The 27,822-nt window shown below is 44.1% G+C and overlaps 1 protein-coding gene and 1 long non-coding RNA gene across 4 annotated transcripts; one reads left to right on the top strand and one right to left on the bottom strand.

Moving 5' to 3' along the window:
* LOC135192468 (uncharacterized) lies at positions 1 to 16,822 on the bottom strand. The gene is made up of 4 exons (XR_010308996.1): positions 16,725 to 16,822; positions 2,226 to 2,262; positions 509 to 575; positions 1 to 68 (listed from the first exon to the last, which is right to left on the bottom strand). It is a non-coding gene; the product is annotated as an uncharacterized LOC135192468 (long non-coding RNA).
* MED4 (mediator complex subunit 4) lies at positions 16,549 to 26,727 on the top strand. 3 transcript variants are annotated; one of them, XM_064175565.1, is made up of 8 exons: positions 16,549 to 17,045; positions 19,575 to 19,641; positions 19,930 to 20,100; positions 20,458 to 20,515; positions 21,394 to 21,480; positions 22,035 to 22,166; positions 24,347 to 24,564; positions 25,743 to 26,727. In XM_064175565.1, the coding sequence occupies exons 1-7, from the start codon at positions 16,639 to 16,641 to the stop codon at positions 24,517 to 24,519; spliced, it is 1,095 nt and encodes a 364-aa protein (XP_064031635.1). In that variant the 5' UTR covers positions 16,549 to 16,638; the 3' UTR covers positions 24,520 to 24,564; positions 25,743 to 26,727. The 3 variants fall into 3 exon arrangements, with proteins under 3 accessions (XP_064031635.1, XP_064031629.1, XP_064031642.1); XM_064175559.1 differs by lacking the exon at positions 25,743 to 26,727 and adding an exon at positions 24,709 to 25,116; XM_064175572.1 differs by lacking the exon at positions 25,743 to 26,727 and having other exon boundaries at positions 16,552 to 17,045; positions 24,347 to 25,116.
* Positions 26,728 to 27,822: the final 1,095 nt, after the last annotated feature.

Below are 27,822 nucleotides of genomic sequence, written 5' to 3'. Positions count from 1 at the left end.
TGGAAACCAACTGCAGAACACTGCACATCCTTCTCTTTCCATACACCTGAATTTCCTTCCAGTGGACACTAAGATGCAGGAAGAGGGAAGAAAATGGTACATCAGAATCATTACTTAGTTCCTCATATACAGTTAGAGTGTGGACAGGGCACATTTTAGGAAGTGAAAAGTCTCTGAACCCACAGTTTTAGACACATCCAGAGGATACAAACTGCCTGATAAAGGCTTTCAAAAACTAGAGATGAAACTGTGTTTCTTACTGCCCTCCTCTGTAACACAGGAATAACACTGTACAGCAAAGCAAGGAACGCTGAGAACATCATCTCTTTTCATGATCAGATGAGTGCACAGAGAGAATAATTACCTCTGTTTATTAAATCATGTAATTTATTAAAACAACAAAATCCAGTGAACTGATTCAGGACCATCTGTCCATGTCTTTATAGCATTGCATTACTTGAGTGATAACCATAGGTGAGCAAACATTTTGAAAGAAAAATAAACTCACCAAGTGTAAGTTTTTGTGTGGGCAGACTGAGGATCACAGTCCTCAGGCAGGACTGGGACTCCAGATGCTGTGACAACATAAAAAAACAGCAATAAGGAAAGAGAATGAAAAACAACTGAGGAGCAAAGAGCAGGTTTTAACATATTTAATATGTTGAGTAATATAAATCTATGGCTAATAAAAAACATATATTAACTTCCAATTACTCAAGTTTTGCACTGTTTAAACAGTATTTTATTATTGTGAGTCTTCCTCCACAGACTTTTATCAGAAGCACAAAAAAACAATGATCAAAATATGCATTGGAATGATTTCCTTTATAAAAAAAAAATGAAGAAAAGCATTTTTCTCCAATGAATTTTAATGTAAAATACATTCTGAGCTAATCCTCTCTTACCCAGGCTCATTCTTGCATTGAGGGATGACAGGCTTTTAAATCTGCCAAAGATGGGTTCAGGCTCTGCAGTGCTGCTGTGATACTTGCTGACATCACTGCTACTTTAGAGGAACATAAGGAGTCTACCTTAGTGTAAGGGTGAGATGTGGAACCCCAAATGCTAACAGTTGGGCCTCAAAGGTGAAGGAGAAATTGGTGTCAAGGCCATCTTTAAAAGAACAAAATGGATAAACAAGAGTAGCAAATAATTAGACTTTAAAGGGGATATATTAGCTGTATCCATGTTGGCAATTGTAAGACACTAAGGCTATGTCTGTGCTAGTAAATTAAATGTGAGGTCCACTGTGACAATGCATTTTGTTAAACTCCCTCTTCTCCCAAACAGGAAGATCACTTCCAAATTGCTTCCTGAGACTGGCTCCTGACTGATTACCACACAGCATTTAGGAACTGCGTAGGGAAGGGCTGAGAACCCCAGGTCAAGAAGCAGAAGATCAGAAGGACAGGATTCCTTGCCAGAGATGCTTTCTCCAGTTTAATAATTTAGGTGCTCAAATCGTAGTTCCAGGAGACATGTACTGTTTACTTCACCAATACAGGTAGGACAGTGCACTTGGCTACTAACATGAATAAAGGTATTGAAGTCAAGGGTATAACTTATAATAATGAATGTATAGAGATGGAATGTTGTACTGTATATGAAAAACTACATCATCATTAGTAATTGTTACAACATCAGTCTCAGTCTCTGCATACTCATTTCTATTTGTTCTGTGAAGCCACAGACCTCCAAATGCTTTGGATCTGGTGACTATTTCTATGCACTGAGTTTCTTTCACACTTCAGGGACTGCCATACTGTAGCTAGGACACAGACATTAAAAGCCACCAGGAATGCACATGAAATCATTTTGTTTATTTCTTCTGCAACTGAAATTTACATTGTATTTCTGCCAGTACTTCAGTACCTTCACTACGTTCTGACTCAGAAAATTGGCATTATGAATTGTTTCATTTTGGGAAGGTAAGGCCCTCACCACAAGATAGGAGATGTGTGGGTTATTGAAAGTAGCTAGAAACCCCCAAGCCCATCAGAATGTTTGAGATAACACAGTTCTGTTGTGTTTTTCTCCAATAAATTCTCCTCATTCAGCCATTGGCATAGTGTGTTTTATAGTTTCCATGATGGACCTTCTAAGACCTGACTAATGTGGGGTTAAGGAAAAGACATACAAGACTATGGGAAGTAAAATGATCCTTACTCAAATTCAAAAGATACATTTAATTCTCTTACAATTAAAACATAGCTATCAACCCTTACCTCCTGGTCACACAGGATCTGGGTCTACATTATGGGCCTGCAGCAAAGAAAGCAAAGAAGAGAGCAGGAGACAAAATTAGTATTTATTTTTCACTGTCTTGAGTAATCAACTATTTCCATACACCACACAGCAAATTAAATCTGGTTTCCAACTCATTTTCATCTCATAGTAGGATCCTCTGGTGGTGCCACCTCTGACTGAAGCTTTTCATGAGGTTGGGACACTGCTCTCCTGTGTAGACTCTTTTATGTCTGACTCTTTTATTTCTACCCAGGGAGGTGGTGGAGTCACCATCCCTGGAGGTGTTCAAGAAGAGACTGGATGAGGCACTTACTACCATGGTCTAGTTGACTGGACAGGGCTGGGTGCTAGGTTGGACTGGATGATCTTGGAGGTCTCTTCCAACCTGCTTGATTGTATGATTCTATGGCAGAGGTTGATGGTATTTTTTCCATGTAAGGCTGTAGATTTCCTCTCTGCTGTATTTAACTGTCTACTTGTATGAGATACAAAAGGCCCAGTAGCTTTACATGAAACTGGGCTGAAAATGGCCAGGAGTTACTTGAAAAGGGAGGGCAGACAGCCACACAAGAGCACACATATGCTCAGAGCATGACTGCATCATTGTCATTTCCATAGAAGCTAAAAATAAGCAAGCAAACAAACACAACTGTCTGATCTCAGTGCACAATGCCTGCCTTAATTGTAAAAGTTCGGCTGAGCTGGAGCTGAGTTAACCACATTTTAATGCTAAGCATATCTGAAGACTCATGCTGCAGGCCTAAGGCAAGCATGTTCTCAGAAAGCAGCCTGCACGCTGGAACTGAATGCAGCCACAACAAATCATCTTCCTTTGCACAACTGGATCCTGAGATGGGGTGCAAAGCCCACGCACCCTGTGGCCTGAGTGTGGAAAAGCAGAAAATGCAAGCTCCCCCCCTAATGGAAATAGGGAAGCTCTGCTGCTCCAGTGGTGATTCGGACCTGCTTCTTCCAGCCTTGCCCAGAAGCTCTGCAGACATCACTGGCCACATTACTGAGACACGTGCCCTTCCCAAATCCTCTTAGAAAGTGCAGACATTCTTTTTGCAGACCTTGCCCCATATGGGAATGGAATGATTTCATGAGGAAGAATCTGGAGTTCAGGGTCCCTATGGTGCCTTAAATCAACACCAGCTCAGCAGCAGATGTTTCTGGTAAGAACTCAGTGTATATACCATGTAGAGGCAATTTCACTGAGAAAAATCAACCTCAGTAGGACGTTGGAAACCTCCTGTGACTTGTGTGTGGGAGGGGAAGAAAGCTGTTCACCACAGCCTCTACAAATTACAGTGGGTCTCAAGTGCTCTGAGTGGATCCTGTTGCTTGGGTGTCTGGGGTTCAGAGACAGAATCAATTATTTTTCTGCCTGAGGAATGTAGATTACTTTGTAGATTGTAATCAGTCGAGCTGTGTTGTGCTGCTCCTTGGGGATGAAAACTCTCCTTTCTGCTCGATTGTTGGCCACCTGAAACCACGTTTGTTTAGGGAACAGGGAAGGGCCAGAGCTGTGACCTATGAAACAGATCTGTGTATCTCTTAGAAGCTGGGCCCATTGTGACAGCTGACTGTAAAATCTGTGACCTGACAGTGAACAAATGTCAGCTCTTTTTAGCAAAGGAACTGCAAGGCTGCTGCTCCAGGAGAGGAAGTTCTCAAGCAGGTATGTTGTCATTTAAGAGACATTCTTCCCTACTGAATGCAGCCTTCATCACAGCATTTCCTGCTATTGTTGCCTAGCATCTGGGTTACTGCAGCTTCCCTCCAGGGAGCAGGCTATACAAACTCTCCAAAAGCTTCAAGCACATAACTGGATCATTACCTTAGCAGGCAGAATTTCCTGAAGGGGAAGCACACTGCATCACTGTTCCACAACCTGGCCAAGGTGCCAGCAAGAGCCGAGAACAAAGCTGGCTCTTGAATCTACAAAGGTCTGCAAATTCATGTGGCCCATGATGCACAGCAGAAGTTTGGCAAGGCTCTGATGCAGGAGTTGTATGCATTTAATAATGTGCTTTAGATAGCAAAGCCCAAGGAGAGTTTGGCTAAAATGTGGCAGGAAACTGAGCCAGCCTAGCAGCTTCATGTTGCCAACAGGCTATGATCCTACCCCCATGTTCCCCCAGCACCCTCCTGCTCCCAGCTGAGCCTCCTGTCCCTTTCCTACAGTTACAACATGCAGTGCTCATTCAACCAAGCCAGGTGACCAAGAAGACTGACTCAGGCTCCTGAGCCCAGTAGACCACTCACTTTTTTGGGGCTTTGTTTTCTTGCATGATTAACAAGTCAGACTGACCCACTCAGAAACGAAGTGCCAGATGACTGCTGTAACTGGTGCAAGGCATGCCTTAATGGCATGTGCCTACAGGGAAGGAAGCATAGATGACAAACAGAGAAGCAGTCCTATTTCAGCAGCAGCAAGCTGTTCAGTAGCTTTCAGCATCACATGAAACTCCATCCTTGGGCCCTGCTCATTGACAAGTCTCTATTTTTTTTTCCATGAAACCTTACAGTGGTTGATATCTAATCTATTTTGGGACTTGGTATGCAGTTGAAAGAGTTTTATGGTACAGGAGTTATGGGTGAAGGCAACCCACTGGGCTGATAGCAGCCCAAATGGTACCTTGGAATAGAATTCCAACACAGCATAAGCAGCTCTAAATTTGGGCTAATATTGCCTGACACATTTCTTCCTTTCTGGCATGTTTTGGCCTCATGTCATGCATAGTGGGACCAGAAGATGAACCGAGCTCAGGGAGCTGATTTGCCTAAAATCTAACCTGTCACAAAGTGGTTCTGTTAGGAATCTCTTTTCTGAATCAGACCACTGATCAAGTCCATCTCAGGCAAGGGAAAGGGTACAAAGCATTTAGCTTAGGCATTAACAAAGGAGAGAAAGATATGCTGCCTTTTTAACAAACATTCAGTGTTTTAATATGCATGTTAGGCATGTTTTCTTGCTTAGGGGCTAAGAACAAAAGAGGAAGATTCACATGAGACTCAGACTGAGTATTTTATATCTAGGCAGTTGTTTAAGGACTGTAATTCATGAGCTTGATTTAGGCATCTCTCTCCCATTCCAGGAAGAGAGAGAGTTAGGCAGTGGTGCATCCTTTCCTAGCAACAAAACCTCAGAGTAAGGGAGAGCAGTATCTGTTGAAACCAGCCAGTGGGAAATGACAAGGCAAAGAGGAGAGCTGAGATTCTTCCTCTTCCCAGATTTAGACTTCTGCATATATGAGATCAGAAGATATTTTGAGTCCCCCTCAATTCGCTTCTAGATTTAGGAAACTAGTCCTTGTCCTGGGGAACAAATATGTGTCTTGATGAAACATGGCCTGCAGGGAGAAATACTTAATGGTTTGAATATCCACCCAAGGGAAGAAGATACCAGGGTTTATCTAGGTCCTCCTCAGATGGACTGTGTGCAAACCTGCAGCTCCCTTCATAGAAGCACAGAATCAGCCAGGTTGGAAGAGACCTCCAAGATCATCCAGTCCAACCTAGCACCCAGCCCTAGCCACTCAACCAGACCATGGCACTAAGTGCCTCAGCCAGGCTTTTCTTCAACACCTCCAGGAACAGCAACTCCACCACTTCCCTGGGCAGCCCATTCCAATGCCAATCACTCTCTCTGGCAACAACTTCCTCCTAACATCCAGCCTAGACCTCCCCTGGCACAACTTGAGACTGTGTCCCCTTTTTCTGTTGCTGGTTGTCTGGGAGAAGAGCCCAACCCCACCTGGCTACAGCCTCACTTCTTTTCCAAGAAGAGCTCCTTAAGCCAGAGCTATGAGTCTAAGCCTTGCCTCCTGCATTAGAGACCTCTGGGCAAAAAAAAACCCACTGAAGAATCAGAAAGTCAGGAAAAGTACAAGCAGTAATAAGCATCCCAACCGTGCACCTTAATTATAAGGGTGCTCTCCTGCGAGATGGAGGTTCTTGGGTTCCAGTCCTTGATTCCAGCAGAGATTACATTTTTTTATTCAGTGACTAAGTTCTTAAAGCAAAACACATAAGCAAATCCAAGGGCAGGGCTATAGGGAAGGTATTAATTCTTCTTACTCACTAATTCCTTTGATTTTTCAAAACACAAGACAGATGTGTAGTTGCTAATAACATGCTGTAAATGCCCAACAGCTTCAAGCAGGAGAATGAAGGCTTTGTTATTCTAGGAAAATAGATGTGTATTTTGACTGTAGTCATAACAAAGCAGGCTTCAAGTGTTCCTCTACATGCCAGTTGGGTTGTTTTTCTGATCACAGATTTCATCTCACAGTCTGTAATGTCGTTCTGTATTCATGTGATGCATTCTGACAGGTTTCTTTACAGCCAAAATTCAGTATTATCAGAAATCCATTCACAATCTGGCTTTGAATGCAGCACATGAGGTTACCTGAACTTCCACATCACTTCCCATTTTATTTTCAGCAACCTTTGTTTAGCATATTCCTGTAAATGTGTGAAACTCTGCAGGGGAAAGGGCTTGTTTCAATTCTCTTTCAGTTGATGGAAGTTTGTCATTCCTCTGAAAGACAGAGGCAGTGAGGTTTGACTGAGAGTTAGATTCCATTCCTCCATACTGTTACTACTGCAGAATTAGTGCATGTCAGGTGTGTAGCTGTGAACACTCAATGTTGTTATTCCACCAGGAAGCAGAGTTGCCAAAGGTCAGTCTGAAACTGGGGACAGTGCACAGCTTCTCCAGCTAACCTACAAAACCCAAACCCAACAAACACAAACAGAAAACCCCAGCACAGACAAACCACAGCACTCTCTTTGGACAAAAACAAGCCTTGAGGTAACCAGGCACATGAGATTAGCAGCAAATACTTGTATGAGGACTGCAACAAAGACACTGAAATAATGAAAAAGAAAAACCAACGATAAAACCAAACCACACACAAAATCCAAACAAACAAAAACCCAAAGGCCCACCACATGCCAAAAAACACCCAAACCCTTAGGAAACTGAAGTCTTTCTGCAAAAGTGTTAAACTTTAAAGATTTTTAAGGGCAGACTTTATCCAAGCCTGAAATGTTCTTCTAACTGCTTGTGTCGGAACAGAGTTTCTGCATTATTTCCTTGCATAAATACTCCTAAACCCCTATACTGACCTCTCCTGTTTACAAAACTCTGTAGCATTAGGCTACTACTTACAAAAGCACCATTCCCTCCTTCCAGTTCTGCACTTCTTGTTTTCTTGGCACTTGTGTTCAGGCCAGGAAGAGGAGCTGGCTGAGGAGGAGGGGTATCAGCTTAGAATTTTAGCTCTGCAGAGCTTAGTATGGTCCTCTCTTGTAAGGCCACATTTTGGTACCTGGGTTGTGTATTTTGGTGAAAGAGAGACAACTGCCTGTCTAGGAAGGTGACAGAACCAAAGGCATATGTGAATTCACATGGCAAGAGTTTGATGTGGGTCCCTAAAAGGACACTTTTTCAAGGCATCTGATAGCCTGAGAGAAGTAAAAGTTCCCTAGGAATAGGATTGCCTTTCCAAGAGAGACAAAAGCTAGCTTGTTGATGAGATACCTGTCTTTCATGAAAAATGCTTCTAGAAAGTGTCTACCAAGGCAAGTGGTGTGAGTTAGTGGAAAGAGAGGGCCTCATGTCCCTAAAACAACCCAGGGCATGTGGCTATATGCAGAACGTAGATCTGGAATACTCAACAGGATGTTCCTTGCTTGGGGATCTCGAAGAATGTGTCATGGTTGTCTTTGGCCTGCACCTGTTTTGCCATGAAATGAAGGTGCAAAGAAGTGGGTGAGGCAAAAGGATAGGCTGGTGTACACCCAAGGCTCACCCTTGCATACCAGAGATATGTGCCTGGACTTAGGCCTACTGCGAAGGCACTTCTGTGTTCTGGAGGTTAGCCACACTCCATGAGATTCTTTCTCTGTTTTCAGGCACACATAACAGAATGGTATAATCAGTGCTTGCAGGGAGAGTACAGCAGAGTTCCAACTCCAGCACTAACATCTAACCTATACTGGTCACGTAGGGAGCTGTTGGGTGTGTCAGGAAGGATCCTCTCCTGTGATAGTAGACTGAGTGGTCGTGTCAGAAGCAACCCAGTTAATCCATGCAACTGCCCACAATTCTATAAGCATCCTGCCTGCATCCATGCTGGATGCAATTCCATGCTTGTGGAAATGCTCCAGGAACAGCAGAACTCTACTGTTTTTCACAGCACAAAATGTCATGGCTTGGAAGTCAAAGTGCATAGAAACACTTGGCAACACTATCAACATCTAGAATAAATGCACTTGTATAGCCCTAGCACAAATGTGTCCCCAGGAACTCTGTCCTGCAAGACTGGAACATGCCAGGTACTGTATATTGAGGCCACAATCTACCAAACCACTTAAGTATGTGTTTCATTGCAAGCAGCAAGTCCAAAGCTTAAAGCTAAACACAGGGAGAAGCAGGCTATTGAACTGAGGGCAAAACAGCTCAGCACTTCACACAGTAAACCCCTGGCAAAATTGAATCTTACTTTCTTGAAGTATCATAATTGCTCATGTGTCTTTGAGGCCTGAATTTGCAAATGAAGATGTCTGTTATTTCAAGGTGTATGACTCAGGCTCTTGAGTAAGCAGAACAAAATCTGAGACACAGGAGAGGCAGAAGCACAAGGGATACTGTGGGGAAAGAAGCAGATGACTAAGAGGGTTCCCTGGAGTGAACTCCTTGCCACACTACCTGCAATGCCTATAACTCACTGCTATAGCATCCTTTTCATTACCAACTTTATTACCAGATAATCAGCTGCAATTTATGAAGCACCTGGGGACAAGAATTACATGCAATCCCAGCCTGGCCACCTTCCCTCCTCCTGCAACCATTCTATCTCTTCCTGGGGTGGAGGAAGGGCAGGTGTGCGATTACGAAAGGAATCTGATGAAGTTCAGAGAAACAACAACATGGAAATGATTCTCCTGTCATAACACTTTTCAGTCTGCAAAAACACAACAGTTGTGCTGTGTGCTTTTCATATTCTGCATTCAGTGGTGCACTTTGCATAATGCTTTATGGGCCAAAGTTCATGGCAGCTCTTAACGAAGCATCTTCCAATGCTAGCATTGTCATATGACATATGAAATGCTGACAAGTGGCTCAGACCTGAGCAAGACTCTGTCCATATAAGGCACAGGAGACAATTCCTGGCACAAGAAGCATAAACAGGCAAAACACCCAAGATCATTTAAAAATGCCCTGGATATCAGTAATACCATTATTTGAATCATGCATGAACTCATGACAGGTTACTTGCATTGATTGCCCCTATCTAGCACCATGCAGCCTGATAAGATTGCATGGCTTTTAATGACCTCACCTCAGTGCCAGCTTACAGGTTAAGCTAAAAAGGACATGTGACACAAGTAAATGGCAACTGCAGTTAGGATCTGTTTGCTGGAGGGAGGTTTGGTGTGAACTTGAGATGTGCTCCCCAGTTCTGCATTGAGAATGCTGCAGAGCAGCTTAGTGCATTTTGGAAGCAGAGGTGACTCTCTAAAAGCCTCTCTCAGTCCCTTGAAAGCATCCATCTAGGTCACTGATGAAGAATGACTGTTCAGCTGCTTTCTGTGGGTGGTCAGAAGTGTGGAAGAAAATAGTATGGCTCTACCACACTAACCCCTGAACAAACTCATCTACAGGCAGACAAAGTAAATCTGCCAGTGCCATTTCTTTCTATGCAGTATGTCAATGTCCACATAAATGGCACAGTCCTAAAGCAGAGGTCCATGCATCTAATTGTGCAGCCTGCTTCACATGGGACACACTCCTACTTGACTGGAATAGTTGTTCCCAAGCTTAATAGCTATGAACTCTCCCCTCATTTCACATGGAACCAGCATTGTTAGTAGCTTGTTAGATTTCAGAATCTCCCATGGGATCCTGCTTGGTTGCTGAGTACAAGTCAATCTGTGATTGCTTTTGGAATAGTCTATCACACTGTTTTCTCAGCTTGCCTCACTTCCCTCAAGATTGATCTTTCACAAGGAATTTTACCTCTACCAATCTCCTACTGATAGCAGAGAAATTTTTTTTTTCCAGTTTTTGCTCTTAGAGGTTTCTAAACAAATGTTCCTTTTTTATCTCTACCCTAGAACTCTGTCTCCACAGCTAATTTAAGACAGCCACCTCTATTTCTGGCTGGCGTTCTGCTCTTTCTGAATCTCATGGGCAGAAGTTGATGTCAGTTGCAGATAGCTGAGAACCTGTCTGGCAATGGATTACTGTGAAGCCAGTGAAAAACTGAGCAGCATCTTGGGGATCAGAAGATGAACTCACCCAGCTAAAAGAGAGGCAACCTAGTCTAAATGTGAGGAGATGCCAGTGTCATCTTCACCAGGCGATGGGGCATAACGCAAGGGTGGGAAGAGATTCGACTCCATCGGCCTTGCCGGAACTCGGCACGTGGGTGAGCAGGGACTGCTGCTGTCATTGCTGCTCTTGGGCTTTTTTGTAAGGGCAAGTAAACAACTCTCAATTTCAGCTCGGCTTCTGCAGCAGCCTGTGTGGGTGTCCCAGTAGTGTTTGGTAAACAGGTTTACAGCAGGAGCCACAAGGAAAGTATTTTTTTTTCCCAAATAAACAAGTATAACTAAATGAAGACTCCAAATTAATATGTGTCAGGGGGTTACCTCAGGAGTCTCATTATCCCTAATTGGATGTTTTATTTAATGAAGTAGTCAGCATTAATTTTTAGCTGGGTGAGGGGAAAGATACCATATTTAATTGCCCCAAAATTTTCCTTTATCCCTGGGAGCACTTGGCAGGGCTGTGAACATCTCTAGTGGCCAAGCTGTCAAACAAGCTTTCCATTTTCAAAGGACATTACTCATTTTTTTTTCCTTCCTCACTATCCAGGGCCACTTTTGATTCTGTTTCCCACTCAACATCTCCTACTTCATAGGCAGCACAGGTCCCAACAAGCCCTCCAGCAGACTGAAAGCCACAACTGCTTTCTGCCTGGGTGGCTTCCTGTCTTGAGGGCTCTGTGCCCAAATTTGCACCAGCAGAAATCAGTGTAACTCAGGTTTAATATAGCTCAAAAGAGAGCTAATTTTGTGCTAGAAAGATCCAGAATGGTGTACAAAACTTTGGGTTTGGCCATATGCACTAGTGAAAGAAACAGCTTTGCTTCATATTGTTATCTATTTTTACCTCATCTTTAACCTGTTTTAGAATGACAACTTTTTGTTTTCTTTCTCATCTCATCCATCTAAAATCACTACCCAATGTAAGCTAGCAGGGAAATAAAGATTCCTTTTTAAATAGCAATAAGAAATGGATGATTTATCAGGGGCATTAAAAATATTAATGGTGTAAAGACAGCTTGACAAATAAGGGATGATTATTCTCATCTCCACAGGCCAAAGTACAGCTGTGGCATCCTTCCAAGCAATGCTCAAATGATTGATTTCTATTTTATCTGTGTTATGACAGAAACAGTTTTACTTTTACATTATCTAGGGGACATGGAAATGAGCTCTGTCCTTTTTCCTACTTGTTCTCCTTGCTTATTCTCCTGCCTTTTTATTAATACTGGTTGCAACATTATATTAGCACAGGGTCAGACACCTGAGAGCCTTCAGGAGTTACCTATCTTCTCTAGTCCATATTCTCCATTATTATTTTAAGGTGTGGTATAACAAACACTGACAAACTGAACATTTGATGTTTAGTTTCTGGAATGTATAAATAAGAAGACAGATGAAGAGCACTGTGGCCTGGAAATGATGTAGAGTGAAATTGAAACATATCCACCTTGGCTTTCTTACAAGAAGCTCTCTACAGCTCAGCTTCCACGTTCCAAGGTGATTCTCTAGTTTGTGAAAAGTAGGGTAGGAATACCAGGAGTTAGGAACTCACAAGAGTATGTTTGAAGAAAAGACTTTGCACCAGACAGATCCTAGGCCTGCATTTCATTTAAGTAGAATGAATCACAGAATCACAGAATCAACCAGGCTGGAAGAGACCTCCAAGATCATCCAGTCCAACCTAGCACCCAGCCCTAGCCACTCAACTAGACCATGGCACTAAGTGCCTCAGCCAGGCTTTGCTTGAACACCTCCAGGGATGGTGACTCCACCACCTCCCTGGGCAGCCCATTCCAATGCCAATCACTCTCTCTGGCAACAACTTCCTCCTAACATCCAGCCTAGACCTGCCCTGGCACAACTTAAGACTGTGTCCCCTTGTTCTGTTGCTGGTTGCCTGGGAGAAGAGGCCAACCCCACCTGGCTACAGCCTCCCTTCAGGTAGTTGTAGACAGCAATGAGCTCTGCCCTGAGCCTCCTCTTCTCCAGGCTGCACACCCCCAGCTCCCTCAGCCTCTCCTCACAGGGCTGTGTTCCAGGCTTTGCTGCCCCTTCTCTGGACATGTTCCACTATCTCAACATCTCTCTTGAATTGAGGAGCCCAGAACTGGACACAGGACTCAAGGTGTGGCACAGAACATTCCCTCCCCTGACCACATTGTGTCTACCATGTTCTGTCTACTGGCTTAACAATGGCTAGCCTGGAAGTCAACTACTCCAAGAAGCTCATCTGACAGAAGACAAATCCACCAGAAAAATGATGATTTTCCATTGCACTGATTTGCTCCCAGATTCATTCTGCAATCTCACTGACTCTCCACCTCACACAAACGGTAGCTAGATGGAATACATGTCTGGAGAGAGATGGAGAAGACTGCATTAGCTCATGATCATGCTAAATTAGTTTTAAGTCTGGTTTTATGAACCATACATGGTTGCATTTGATGAGGTTAGGCTTCACTCACAAACCCAGAGGGAAATGAACAACACATACACCCTCAAATTAAATATTCCTTGGTCTTATTACTGAGTTGAAGTGGATCATGAAAGCCTACGGCAAACACCAAGGAGGAGCTAAGGGAGAGTGAAAATCTGTAGATAGGAGATGAAGAGTCAGCAACATCTCTACTTCATGGTGCTGGTGAATATTAGATCAGCTTAACTGCTCATGGACCTGTCTGCAGGAATACCTAACAGCCCATTCTGGAAGAGATGATTCAGTTGAACAGAACAAAACAAGCTATTTTTGCTTGTGCTAACAGCTTTTTAATCATATATTCAGTATGCCACTGAAAAGACAATATGAAATGAAAGAGCTCTGAAATGTCTAATAGTCTCACTGTGGAGGGAAAGATACATTCGTGGCTACACAGCCTAAAACGTTCTCAGACTACTGAAAAAACTCAGCAACAGTGCTTAGTTATTCAGGAGGGTCATGAGCTTTCAAGAAGCAGATCTGGCTCAAAACCAGCACAACTATGAAGAAAGTTTACTCAGGGGAAAGAAGGCCAAAAGTAGAGAATATCTGAAAGAAACAGAGAATGAAAGCTGGGGAAACAGAAGCTCTGTTGTTTTCTATAGGCAAGTGTTTCAGAAGTGTATTCAGCAAATTAGCCACTCAATCTTAAAGCAGTGGGCCCATGGGGAAGGTTTGAGGCACAAGCCTATTTCATCCAGCCTTTCCCTTTGTCCTGCAGGACATGATCCCTCTGACATAGTCTGAATTACCTTCTGTGTCTTGGCACAGGCAGGCATTCCCTTAGGCCTCGGGTCTCATTCTGTCCACCCATGTAGAGGCAGGAGCACAAACTAATTATCTGCCTATGGACCTGCATTTCCCAGCCACTGCTGCTTCCTCAGGGGCAAAAAGAAGGGAAGTACTGTGCAGCAGAAAGCAGACAGACTTACCTGGAAGAAGGATAACAGTTTGAGAAGCGTGGAGAGAAAGAGCAGCTGCACCAGTGAAAGACTGATGGGTTTGGCCTGGTTGGGTGGGAGAAATACTGTTGTCAAAAGGAGAGAGGGAACAGGTTCCTGGATACAAGGAGAGGGAAAGATCAGCCTATAACCAACCCATCCTCATGCCTCAGCCTGCCAGTTTGGGTGTCCTCTTAATGCCACAACCTTTTAGCTCTAGTGAAACTATTATTACGGCCCTGAAATGTGCAGGAGTATTTCAGGTCTCAGTAACTCAGATGTCAAAAAGAACACAAGGAAGAAAATGATTTAGCAGAAGAACTGCTTTGTTTTCAAAGTTACTATTCCTTTCTGTTTATGCACCCATACAGACACTAACAACTCAGTGAACTGGATGCACAACCAGACAGCATCACTGATTGCATCTTTTCCTCGAACAAAATCAGGGAAATATAGAGGGGAAGGGAAGCAAGCAAAATTTATTTCTGGAGCAGAAGTATTTGATGAGATGTTATCTGCTATGTAATTTAAAGAGAATCCCACAACTATCTGCAATCAGAGTGTAGAGGGTAGTTGCATATAGCAAACAACTCCTAAACAACTTCTGTTGGCAGAGTTATCTTCTCAGGACTGACAAATCACATTGCTTTACCACTGATCTCATAATGCTGAATGTCTTATTTAAACCACAGTTCAAGGAATCACTGACTAATGATTTGTGGGTTTTTTTCCCTTTTTCATTGTTGTTTTTTTTAATAAGTGTAAATTTCTCAGGGACATACTTATTGCAGCAGGTAAAAACATAACCAGAGGAAATACCAGAAGAGTCAGGGATGTTCACAGAATCATAGACTCAACCAGGTTGGAAGAGACCTCCAAGATCATCCAGTCCAGCCTAGCACCCAGCCCTATCCAATCAACTAGACCATGGCACTAAGTGCCTCAGCCAGGCTTTTCTTGAACACTTCCAGGGACGGTGACTCCACCACCTCCCTGGGCAGCCCATTCCAATGCCAATCACTCTCTCTGCCAACAACTTCCTCCTAACATCCAGCCTAGATCTCCCCTGGCACAACTTGAGACTGTGTCCCCTTGTTCTATTGCTGGTTGCCTGGCAGAAGAGACCAACCCCACCTGGCTACAACCTCCCTTCAGGTAGTTGTAGACAGCAATGAGCTCTGCCCTGAGCCTCCTCTTCTGCAGGCTGCACACCCCCAGCTCCCTCAGCCTCTCCTCATAGGGTTTGTGTTCCAGGCCCCTCCCCAGCCTTGCTGCCCTTCTCTGGACACCTTCCAGCACCTCAACATCTCTCTAGAATTGAGGGGCCCAGAACTGGACACAGCACTCAAGGTGTGGCCTGACCAGTGCTGAGCACAGGGGCAGAATAACCTCCCTTGTCCTGCTGGCCACACTGCTCCTGATGCAGGCCAGGGTGCCATTGGCTCTCTTGGCCACCTGGGCACACTGCTGGCTCATCTTCAGCCTGCTCTCTATCAGTACCCCCAGGTCCCTCTCCTCCTGGCTGCTCTCAGCCACTCTGTCCCCAGCCTGTAGTGCTGCTTGGGGTTGTGGCCAACGTGCAGAACCCTGCACTTGGCCTTGTTCCATCTCATCCCATTGGCCTCTGCCCACCCATCCAGCCTGGCCAGGTCCCTCTGCAGGGCTCTGCTACCTTCCAACAGATCAACTCCTGCTCCTAGCTTGGTGACATCTGCAAACTTACTGATGCTGGCCTCAATCCCCTGATGCTGGCCTCAATCCCCTAGTGTGTTATCACTCATCTAGTGCTTTCTCCAGCTGGGAGAGCAGAGAATCTCTGTTTGCTGGCAGGGTTTGTGGCTGACTGTTGACAGCAGAGGATCACAGGGTCTGATAACTCCCTGCTCTTCTGTGCTCGCCCTGGCCCCTGATGAGCTTTCACTCTGTGCTCCCTCCTTTGCCCTCCCCCCCAGCTTCCTTCCCAACCTATTCACACTAACGAAAGTTTCATGGCTACAAAAAAATTCCACCGGCTTCACTGTGACCCCACCCAGGGCTAGAGGCCTGCTTACAGCACCAGCCCCTGTACAGCACCACTCAAAACCCCCACCACACTTCTTCCTTGTTCTGGTTATTAATCAATGGGCTGCTGGCAGTCTCAGGGGCAGGATTTGCCTGGTACCTGCCCTCATCACCATGCACAGAGCTGCCTTTAACCTCCGTGGGGTCTGCAGAGGCAGCACCAACAGGTCAGGCAGGTCGCTGACAGCTCCTGTCGCTGAGGTGACAGACTGCCCAGGCAGGATCAGCTCTGGGCTCTGCCTGACTTCGGCTCAGCTTTTACACCCTCTGCATCGGACACTTCACCACCTCTCACCCACTGGTGGGACACTACTTCATCTTGTATCAGACACAGTGCACAAAACGGGCGTTGGGACATGACTGCCGACAGCTGTGCTGAGATGTAATTCAGCCACAGGCCTTTTCCAAGCAGGTTGTTTCCTGGGTCTTTTAAGCGCACATTTTAACCTCATTTGAGCCCTCTCCTCAAAGCCGGCGGAGGGAGGAAGCAACAAGCGGAACCCTTCTGCCGAGGCCCAGCTCCGCCAGAGGGCCTGTACGAACGCACATCTAGGCCCATGGAGGCAGATGAGACCTCCTGCTCCTCACCCCCACAGCTCCCCAGCGAGCACCACCCCAGCCTCGACAGCCCAGCGGCTGCGCCCCGGGCTCACCGCGCTGCTCGGCGCCGCACCGCCTCCCGCGGGGAGGGACAGCACTGCCGCGGGGGGGGGCGGAACTCCCGCGGTTCCCGGCCGCCTGCGCATGCGCCCGCCGCAGCTGCGCGCCCGCCGCTGGCCCCTCCGCCGCTGGGGGCGCTGCCGCCGCTGGCCCCTCCGCCGCTGGGGGCGCTGCCGCCGCCGGAGGGCGGTGCTCGCTGGGGGCCGCGCCGGGATCGTGATGGCGGCGGCGGCAGCGGCCGGAGGCGGGGGAGAGCGGAGCAGCACTCGGGACCGGCTCCTGGCGGCGCTGGAGGATCTTGAGCTCTTGGCCAGGTACCGCGCTCTGACCCCCCACGCCCAGGGCCCGGATGGGAGGGCCGCAGGCGCCGGCGGCGGGGCGCCGGGGCGGGGATGAGGGTGCTCGGCGCTTCAGGTGCAGGCAGCCGCTGACGGGGGTGGCGCCGGTAGCGGGTGCCTCTGGTGTCGAGCTGCGAGGGGAACGGCCCGGCCCGACCGGCAGCGAGGCGGTGGAAGGGCCCGGCCCGGGTGCATGCGTCTCCCTGCCCTGCTGCTCTCCCCAGGCCAGCTGCCGCGGGAGACCCGCTTAGGGGAGCAGCCGCCACCTTGTTTGCTGTTCTCAGAGCAGAAGGAGAGCTTCCTTATTCTTCCGTTTGCCTTTCTTGGTTGGCACCCACATTGCCTATGAAATGCACCCGCATGCACTCCACACCCCGATTTTAGGCTGCTTATTAGTCACTAAAAACGGTGCTTAAGTCACAAAGTTGTAATGGTGTTGCGTGGCGTAAGCCGCTCTGGTCGTTACCTGTGTTAGTGTTAAACTCACGCCAGTAGGCAGCAGAGCTCGTCTCTGGAGTGATAAAACTGCTCAGGTAGTCTTGCTTGAGCCCGGGCTAGATGGCCCCAGCCAAAGTGTGCCCCGTGTTGTGGAGGCACAGCCGACACTGCAGTTAAAGTGGGCCCTAGTTAGTTTCCCTCTCTCCAGGGCAGCAGGAGCTTAGGAAAGCTTTTTCAGAGAGGATAACCCATAGTATGTAGCTGCCTTCACTACATGCTAACTGCCGGTAGGACAAAGGAGATTTGCCTTGGTCAGCTGCTTTTGCTGTTTGTGGCTAGGTTTTGTTTTCAGGGTTAGATTTCATCGTGTGGCTCAGTGGAGAACATGTGGTTTTGAAAGCTAGAGACCCATGCTGTATCTAAACATCCTTTTAAAGAAAGGAACAAGTAGGTATTTGAAGTGATATTGTGCCGTGTTGAACCCAGAGCAGCTCCCAGCAGTATTTAGTGACTCTTCCCCTCGATCAGCTGAGTATGGCAGTGCTGTGGAAGTAAGCCTTTCACAGCCAGGATGCTGATTTGGTGGTAGGGGCACAAATGAAGCAATACATCTTCTCTGTAGCCTTTTGAGTCTGCACCATGTGTGCTACCCAGCTAACACAGGACAGAATGACAGCCCTCTGTGACATCAGCCTCGATGGTGGTAGCTGAACTGCTTAAAACACACTTACCTGCTCAGTGCTGGACAGGTAGAATAAAGGTTTAGTGGTAATGACACATTTCTGTGTTCTTTAGTTGTTTTACACCATTTTAGTGTTCAGGAGTGGCTAAGAGGCATAGACCAAGATGTTATTTAGGGCTTTACCAGTGAGGGGCTTTCCCAGATGTTCTATAAAGTACTTATTTAAGTTTTTAGTGCCACTGTTGTGTTGGTTGTGCATCCACTGGACCAAGCTGTGCTGTTCCAAGGGCAGTGTCTTCAGATAGACAGTTGTTCATGCATAACATTGAACTGCCACTCATTGCCTTAAAAGTCAAGTAAATTTGCTGAATTTGCAGAAAGTGGCTTTTTGCCTCACAGTCTTGCAGTTTAGCAAGGTGAGGTTCCTGATGGCTTTTCAGAATGGTGCTAAAGTAAATGGGTACCTGTAAGCATGATCAAGGGGTTGGTTTGAGAAGCTTGTCTAACCTAGTACCAGATATTGTTAGTTTTCTGGCATTTGTGTGTGTTTGGTATGCAGCTGATGCACCATTGTGGAAATACATCTTGTTGTAAAAGTAGTTTCACAGCAAACTCTTCAGGTGTTTGAAAGCATAGATTTAGCTGCTCAAAACCCAACTGTGAAACCTCCTCTGTTGGGAAAGAATGGAGAAAAATTAGAGAAGCAAAACAAAGAGAACTTTAATGCCACCTTGCAACAAAGGCAATAGAAGTAGGGTATGAATGTATTGAATTGTGCTGTTTCTCCTTCCTGCTTCTGATTATGTCTTTGGTGGTTCAGCAGAAACTTAGCACATTTCATCAATACAAGCACCTGTGAGCACTTCAGGAGCTCAGATAGAAGACAATGTGCTGCAGACCTGAAACCATTCACAGAATTACCTAGTTGAGAAATCTCTGCCAGCAGTGTACTGTGAAACGATAAAGTACCCAAGCCTGTGAGCAGCTGTGTAATGGTACCAGTTTTCTGACAGTTTTGGGATGACTCAATGTGATTTGCAAATAATGCTCTAGAAAACGTGAATATCTCCACAGCCTCCCTGGGCAGCTGGTTCCAGTGCTGTGTCACCCTGACAGTGGAAACGTTCTTCCTAAGGTTCACGTGGAGCCTCCTGTGCCTAGACCTCCATCCATTGTCCTGGCCCAAAAGGCTGGAAGTGGAGGCATAGGAGGTTCCAGGTAGTTTCTGGAGGTAGTCAATAACCATCTGGATGCGTTCCAGTGTGATCTGATCTAGGTGTTCCTGTTCTGGCAGGGGAGCTGGACCAGATGATCTTTTGAGGTTCCTTCCAGCCCCTGACATCATGATTCTATGAAACTGTGCAAACACAGACTTTTCCTTTCAGGGAACTGATTGAAATTTTGGCAATTTCAAGAAACCAGAAGATTCCACAACCAGGAGAGGAGAGCCAGGTGAGCTCATTTTCTAAGTCGTGTTTCTTTGAGTATGCACAGTGCTTCTACTTATTTTTTCCCTTCTTTTTCTCTCCCTTGCATGGCCCCACTGCAGAGGTATCCACATGTCGGTTTTTGTTTTGTGCTTCATAGGCTGTGCCTGCAAACAGAGGAGGAAATTCTGTTTGATTTTTATATCCAAACAGAAATACCCTGTGGATGTCAATTGCTTTTCTTTGCAGCACGATGGAGAGTGTGTGGTTATGCTAGCTAAATGAAAAGTTCTGCAACGTTCTTGTCCTGTAGATCCTGGAACTGCTGATTCAGAGAGATGGAGAGTTTCAAGAGCTAATGAAGCTGGCAGTTGATCAGGGCAAAATACATCATGAAATGCAGCTTTTAGAAAAGGTGGTAGAAAAGAGAGATAATGATATTCAGCAGCTGCAGAAACAGCTCAAAGAAGCAGAGCACATACTGGTAAGTTCTATGCCTTTGAGCATCTAGCTCTGAAAGAGGTGATTCTGAAGAAGATTGTGTTGGTTTGAGAAGATTTCAATATTTAAAACTTGACCAGAGCTTAGTGCTTGGTTTGTTTGTGTGATTGTTTTTCAGTAGTCAGTTTTGGTTCATAATGCTAATTTTCTTCAAACCTACCTTGTTTCTATGCATTCTGAAAATGTTCACCAAATAGGTTCTTGCTTAAAATGCAGTTAAATGCAGATGACTTTAAATGGAGATGACTTTATGTAGGAGTTTACAAAGAAAAGATGCCTTGAAGGTTTAGTTTAGTTTAATGGTGTTTGAGGTTTTTGTTGTTTTTTTTTCCACAACTAGGCAACAGCTGTTTATCAAGCAAAAGAAAAGCTGAAATCAATTGAAAAGGCAAGAAAAGGTGAGTATCCACAATTGTATATACTCTGTCAGTTCACTTGTAAAGAGTGTTGCTGGTGAGTTCAAGCTGAGGTCCTTTTTCTGCTATTGCAGAAATTCTGCCATTGCAAATTTCAGCTGCTTTCTAGGTAATCTATTCTGCCATTGCAAATTTCACCTGCTTTCTAGGTAATCTATCCTGCCATTGCAAATTTCAGCTGCTTTCTAGGTAATCTATCCTGCCATTGCAAATTTCAGCTGCTTTCTAGGTAATCTATCCTGCCATTGCAAATTTCAGCTGCTTTCTAGGTAATCTATCCTGCCATTGCAAATTTCAGCTGCTTTCTAGGTAGTATATTCTGCCATTGCAGATGGTGATCACCATCTGGTGATGCTGGTCTGTAGCAATTCCTGTCACTCTGTGCCTTTTACCAAACTAAAGTGACTTTTTTTTCTGGGAGGCATTTTCTTGGTGATGTGGGGGATTTTTGGCAGTATCTTTTCTAATTTTGTTACACCTCCTTCATCTATAAAAAGCAAGGAATGAGGCTCCTATAAACACATACAAAAAAGTAGATAATAGAGCAGGTTCTGAAGTTTTCTTACAAGTTATGCCTGTCAAGGATGCTGCTTAACAGGTAGGTTTGTGGCTTTGATGAGGTTGAAGAACTGTTGATGCTGAAGGTGACTGTAAAATCAGTTTGCTGTGAAACTGATCCCTGCATAGCCCAAGAATCCTCTAAGCAGCCATTCAGTTTGAAGCGTGCTCTTTGATAGAATGACGTGCCCAGTGATTAAGATGTTAGTGTCCAGTGCTCTGACATAATTGAATGGTGTGATCTCAGCCTAGACCAGTCTATGATTCTTGAGAACGTGGTAACTTTTCTTCCATTCTTGCAGGTGCCATTTCCTCTGAAGAAATAATTAAGTATGCCCACAGGATCAGTGCTAGCAATGCTGTCTGCGCACCTCTGACCTGGGTACCAGGTAACAATCATGTTTGTGACAATAAGGTGTTGTTTATTCTTTTTTTGGTCAATCCCTGGTCTAACAGAATCATGGATTCGTAGCCTTTAGAATGGACCTCTGGGGATTATCTGGTTCCTCCCCTCTGCTGGAGCAGGTCCTGCAGAAGACTGCACACAACTTTGTAAAGAAAGATTTGGAGTATCTCCAGAGAAGGGAACTTGGCCACCTTTTTGTGCAGTCTGTTCCAATCTCACCCTCAAAGTAAAGAAGCTTTTCCTGTGCTTTTTGTGCCAAGCTAAGTGAAAGACACAGACTTGAGTTTAAACAGAACAGGTGTGATGCTCATTACTGATCCAAGCAGAGTGTGAGGTTTTTTGGTCAGGAAAGTAGATACTGAAAAAGCAGCTAGACTTGAGTTAAAACAGAACAGGTGTGATGCTCATTACTGATCCAGGCAAAGTGTGAGTTGTTTTGGTCAGGAAAGTAGATATTGAAAAAGCAGCTAGTATCTGCAAATCATTTGTTAAAAAAATTCAAACCCAGATTTGAAATGTTACTTTTTTTTCTCAAAGGGGACCCACGTAGGCCATACCCTACAGATCTGGAAATGAGGAGTGGTCTCTTGGGTCAGATGAATAACCCATCCACCAATGGAGTTAATGGACATTTACCAGGGGATGCACTTGCAGCAGGCAGACTGCCAGGTAAGAGAAACAGTTGTGGTTTGCCTTTCTTTACTCCTTGAATAGTCATAGCAATTATACATTTCCCTTAGCAAAGGCAAACCAAGCATTAAAATAATGTCAGTTGTGACCAACGTTGTTCCTTAGCAGTGAAGCTCTAGTAAATAAAGTTAACAATTAGCAATAACATCATTTTGTTTCATTTAAATTGTATCACACACTACAACTAAGTCAGTATAACCAAAAGCCTTCAGTGAATTGATACCAAGTCTTATGTGAAGAAAGCATTTTCAAAGCAATTTTTTCTTAGCAGCAATGACAAAGTATGGAATTGTGAAAGCTGTAGTTGAAAAAAGAGAGGTTTGTTATCATTCTTTCCCTTTCTTGAAGTCTACACTGTAGGTAATAAGACTATTTCCTTAGCAATTGATTGGAAAGACACTGTAAAGGACAGCTGTTGAGGTAGTACCTTGAGTGTAGGAATTGAGCTTTCATCCCTTAATTGCGTAGTGAAATGGGCACTTCATTGACTTCAGAGGGATTAATTTGTTCATGCTGAAGTAGAATTTAGCTGTAAATTATGGCAACTGAATCGAGAATTCAGTGGTTCTGTACCTGTGCAACATGAATCTACTGTGGTTAGTCTAAATTATGCACAAAGTTTTACTTTGAGCTGGAGAACTCTAGCAGTTGTTACCTGTTTGTTAAGCTGTTTGAAAGTGGTATGAAAAATGGTTTTCAAAACTTGTGGGCTCTATGAGACCCCTCCCCTCTTTCACTGGAGAAAGAAAACTTGGATTTTGTGCTGAAGATCATCTGTCCTGCGTTCTGCATTATCTCACTCTGGACCTTCTGGCCTTGGATATAGCAAGTCAGTGAGCTTAATAGAAGTGGAATTCTGACATCTGTCCGTAGCAGCCCACTAGGGGAATGAGGAAGGGCCCATGTATCTTTTCTGTTGTTTTGGGAAAAAAGTGTGGTCAGAGAAGATGTTAAGGGTGTGTCTTCCTCGTGGAGTTTAGGAATTCATTTGCTTAAGTCTGGGCAGAGTGCATCTGACTGCTTTCTTTGCTGCAGGGGGTGCAAGCTTGCTCCTTTAGAGTTCTGTTTCTATAAAAACTGAAAGCATAGTCTTTGGGACTTCTCCTTGAGAAGCTGGAAGGTGTGACTTTTAACCCCCTCAGGAAAAGTTAATTCTATCTGGTACTTCTGTGTTGTTACTAGACTGTCAGGTAAAAGGGAAACATCAAAACTTGGTGTGAAAGAAATTAAAGGCTGCTTCAACATTTTGTGTGGGGGTCGTGGATCTGTCGGTGTGTGGCAACATGTCCTGAGGATGCTTATTGTAGGATCTAGTCCGTGGCAACATGTCCTGAGGATGCTTATTGTAGGATCTAGTCCTTTTAGAGACTTGTGCAGAGAGATGTCCAGTTACTGATCCCTTACTGAGACTGCAAGCCAGCCACTGGGCTGCTTGGTATCCTCAAAATTCTGAGGCTGCTTAGCATGCACCTTCAGCCTGGTGGACTGAAGGATTGAAGCATGTCCACAGGATATAAACCACTGGCTTACATACTCAGCTGGTTCAAATAAAGTTGGTTAACTTCACTGCAGGGTTGGCTGACTTCAGTCTAGGGATGAGACCACCTGGTACTATTGTTAGTCTTCCCAAGTGGCCATAGGTCTGGCACAGAATCATGGAATGGTTTGATTTGGTTTGAAAGGGACATCCAAAACTCAAAAACTGCATTTAGGTCTTTGCATCTGCTGGTGGGTTGGATTTGTAAGCTAGGTGATGTATCTGGTACTGGGGGACTCTCACTGGCTAGTTCATACTCGGTGTCTGCAGGCTTAAAGATCAGAACCTGCTCTTCGTGTTGACTGTTGTGTTTCTGAGTTAGGCACCACCTGAGCAAGTGCACCATAATGTGACCCCTTGCTTAGACAGTGCCCTCTCATTCTACACTTCATCACATGTGGGTGGGCTTTAGTTCACTTCTGACTCTGCCTAAATGTTTTTAATTCTTGCTATAAGCAGGAGGTAACTGTTTTTTTGCCTGTGGGATAGACTTAGCTACAGTGCTTGGCAGTAAGTGGAGGAGGGCTGAGACAGCCATAGGAGCATGAAGTTCTTGTTGAGCTCTCTTCCTGAATCGGTTGATGCACGAAGGTGATCGCTGATTATGCCCCTTTTCTTCCAGATGTGCTTGCTCCTCAGTATCCTTGGCAGTCAAGTGATATGTCAATGAACATGCTACCTCCCAATCACAGCAATGACTTCATGTTGGAGCCTCCAGGACACAATAAAGAGAACGAGGATGATGTAGAAGTTATGTCAACAGACTCCTCAAGCAGCAGCAGTGACTCAGATTAGGTACAAGAGGGGCAGTATCCATAGCAGACCTTTCCTGTGGTGAAGGTAGGTTGGATGCTGTTCATCACAAACTGCAAGGCCCTTTTGTTGTGCTGGCAGCCCTGTGTAGTAAGATTACAGCTGGCTCAAAAATAGTGTGACCTTCAAAAGAATGGACTTCAGAATTACTACTTCTTATTTTTCCACTAGGATGTTCAAGTGAAATGACATGACTGGGAGCTTTCAACTGGAGGACAGATGTTGAATTTCCAGTGACTCTGTAAATACCTGAATGTGTATGTTTGCAAGAGGGTGGGGTGTGTGTATTTTACTATACAGTAGATGCTGAAAGCTCCTGGGAAAAAAGGTGTAAGGGGAATCCCCTTGTATGTTTGCTAGTAACTTTACTCTTTTGATGATGGCCTTTTCTATGGCACAGAAATGAGACATAGAATTTGTAATTCTAGTATTTCTTTTGTTACTGCCTAAATCCATGTTCTTGATCATCTTGTGTGTGCTGAGAACAAGAATATGGCAATAACATGTAGGAAAAAACGTTTGTAATGGTTGTAATATATAATGAATGATTTGTCATAAATAAACTCAGCTTTGATGTAACTTTAAGCTTCATTTTGCAATCTTAAATCCTAGAGGAGTTATTGAATGATTTCAATACTCAGCATGTTTTATCCCAGTATGTGGTTGAATTCTGGTTAAGTTTCAGAAGTTCATACTCCATTTTCCCCTTTACAAAATGCCAAGTCAGTAGTAGAAGCAGCTGAGAAGCCAGGAACTGAAAGTGATCTTTTCAGCATAGCACCTTTACTAGGTACTCAGCACAGCTTGAGGCAGTGATGTAAAGTGCCCATTTGCAACTTTACCTGGGACCCTGGAGATAAAATGCTTTGGGGCACACTGCAGGTCCAGCTGTCTTCAGCTCACAGTGCTCACAGAGTCCTTATTCATGTCACCTATAATTTTTTCAGTTCTTTGAACCTCCTAATTTGCTTACTTCAGTAGTTGTATTTTTTGCATTGGCTACAGTGTACTTTCATCTTCCCAAAGACGCTTTCCTTCCCTTGCTCTGTTTTGCCTGAGGAGTCATTTCATGACAACTACTTTTTTCTTTCATTTTCTGATCTGATCAGAGGGTGACTTATGTGACCTGTTACTCATGGCAGTTACAGGTTTCTGCCCTGCAAAGAGGCAGGGATGACAATTCTCTCTGGTTTTCTGTTTTGCAGATGCCTTGAAAGAAGTATGTGATAAATCAGTCCTTCCTTATTTACTCAGACTATCTTGCAACTACTGCTCTCAGAAACACTGCTATATATGAGCACCATATGTACAAGTCCCATAAGAAGATGAGGACTCCTAATACAGGGCAGTTGGATTTTTTTCAATGAGAAATTGAGAATTTGGTTTTGTCTCAGCTGTTCCTTTTGGAACTATTTTCAGAGTTACTAATATTTCAACTCTATTTTGCAGTCAAAAGTTATTAATATACATATACATTTTAATCTTTACTCAGTATCAACTTTTTCTGCTTGGTGTTTACCCCTCATGTCTTTATACAGGGAACTGTATTTCCTCTTTTAATCTATGTTAATACCAATACATCTAAGAATCACCCTAGCTAACCTTGCCTACAGCTGTTCTAGTTCAGGTTGCCTTTTCTTGAACATGTACAACCATGATCATACACAATACTGCAAAATGCAATTTCTTAATACTTTGTGCTACGGGATGGGTGTTTTTAACTTAAATGCTCCTCCCTTAACACATTTTATGACAGAGCCACAGCTTGCTGGTCTCTTTTGACTTCTCATTTACAAGGGCATTCTTTTCTTGGAATCAGATACAAGTAGAGGTAATTAATACTCATGGAAAGTGTAATACACAGTCTGCCCCAAATTCCTACATGGTTATACCACCTGATTCCCTCATTGAAATGCTGTCCTGGTGGGTGATTGTTTCTAGCCATAAATAACAGCAAAGGGAAGCAGTGACCACTCTTGGTTTTGCATTGCTTGCTATGAGACCTATGTGTAACACCTAAGAAGAAAGAAGACAGCACTGCACGCTATTCACTTAGCATAAAATCAAACTCTGGGTCTAAGAGGGTTGTTAACCAGACTTTTTACATTGGTGCTCCAAATGCCATTGGATAATACCATTTTAGGTGAATTTACTACAAGCAGTTTAATAAACTACAATGTTTTAACTGTGCTCTGTTATTCAGTGGTTTAGATGTGAACATAAGAAAATGTCTTACTTAGCAGAAGCACCAAAAACCAAAGTAAACATAGCATTTAGGTGGAAAGACTGAGATTTAACAGCTGAAAACTACAGAGAAACAGATTTTTGGGGGGGAAGAGGGAAATATACATGTATGTTATGTACAAACCAAGTTATTTCCCTTAGGGATTGCTGACAACTGGTGATAGTAATGTGCTGTAGTTGTTTAATCAGATTGCTAAGGAAAGATAGAGAAACCCTGGCATATGGAAGCACTGTTTGTGTCCTCATTTCAGTAACTACTCGTATATTTACAACAGATAAACCAAATATAACCATTAATGGTAACAAAATATCTATTGCACGACAAACCATTTTACTGTGACCTCATTTTTCTCATCAAGAGCCAGATTTAAAATTTAAAATTGCACTAAATCATGTCAGTGATATTTTTTTTTCCCCTCCTCTCATTATTCTTTGGGACAGATGGGCAGGACATCTGTCAACTCTTCTTACAGCCTCTTTGTCAACAGCTAAATGGAATAATTTGCAGTGTACATAAGGTTGCTTTCAGCAAAAAAGCCTCATTTTTTTTGCAACAGAAAAAAGCTTTCTACAAAGATACAGTAGTAAAGGAATTTCCAGTGATATTTCCCATTCCAAATGGTTTATAGCATTATCTTCTTTATTCACTTCAGAGAAAGAATACCTGTTGTAAGAGAAACTTGTGTGTGGTTAATGCTTCAAATTCTAAGCAGGAGGCTTGTGATCGTCAGTAGCATCATTGTATCACCTTTTATCTTTCCATCTGCTTGCAAGAACAGCCCCATCCATTTAAGAAAACGTATGTGCAAAGCAAGGAAAAGCTTTAAGTCCTTCAAGCTCATAGTTTTTAAGAACTGACAAGTCAATTAATTCAATATTGTGCTTATTTTTTATCCAAAACAAATTGCAGAGTAATCTGTACAATACTTGAAGAAGACAGGCAACTGTTTTAAAAGAACTCTGAAGAGAAAAAGAGCCAGTCAGTAACTTCAAAAGTTACATCCTAAAATTTACTGCTGATGTCTTAATGGCTCCAGCTGA

The sequence above is a fragment of the Pogoniulus pusillus genome, chromosome 3, assembly GCF_015220805.1.
Source record: "Pogoniulus pusillus isolate bPogPus1 chromosome 3, bPogPus1.pri, whole genome shotgun sequence".
Classification (NCBI taxonomy): Eukaryota; Metazoa; Chordata; class Aves; order Piciformes; family Lybiidae; genus Pogoniulus; species Pogoniulus pusillus.
The sequence above is the reverse complement of the archived record's forward strand: the minus strand, read 5'-3'. Positions and strand labels throughout refer to the sequence as shown.

Coding starts and splice junctions, on each gene's coding strand:
- MED4 (XM_064175565.1), top strand. CDS start 16,639: ATGAGACCTCCTGCTCCTCACCCCCACAGCTCCCCAGCGAGCACCACC. Junction 17,046..19,574: donor GATCTTGAGCTCTTGGCCAG/GTACCGCGCTCT, acceptor TTTTCCTTTCAG/GGAACTGATTGAAATTTTGG. Junction 20,101..20,457: donor AAGAAGCAGAGCACATACTG/GTAAGTTCTATG, acceptor TTCCACAACTAG/GCAACAGCTGTTTATCAAGC.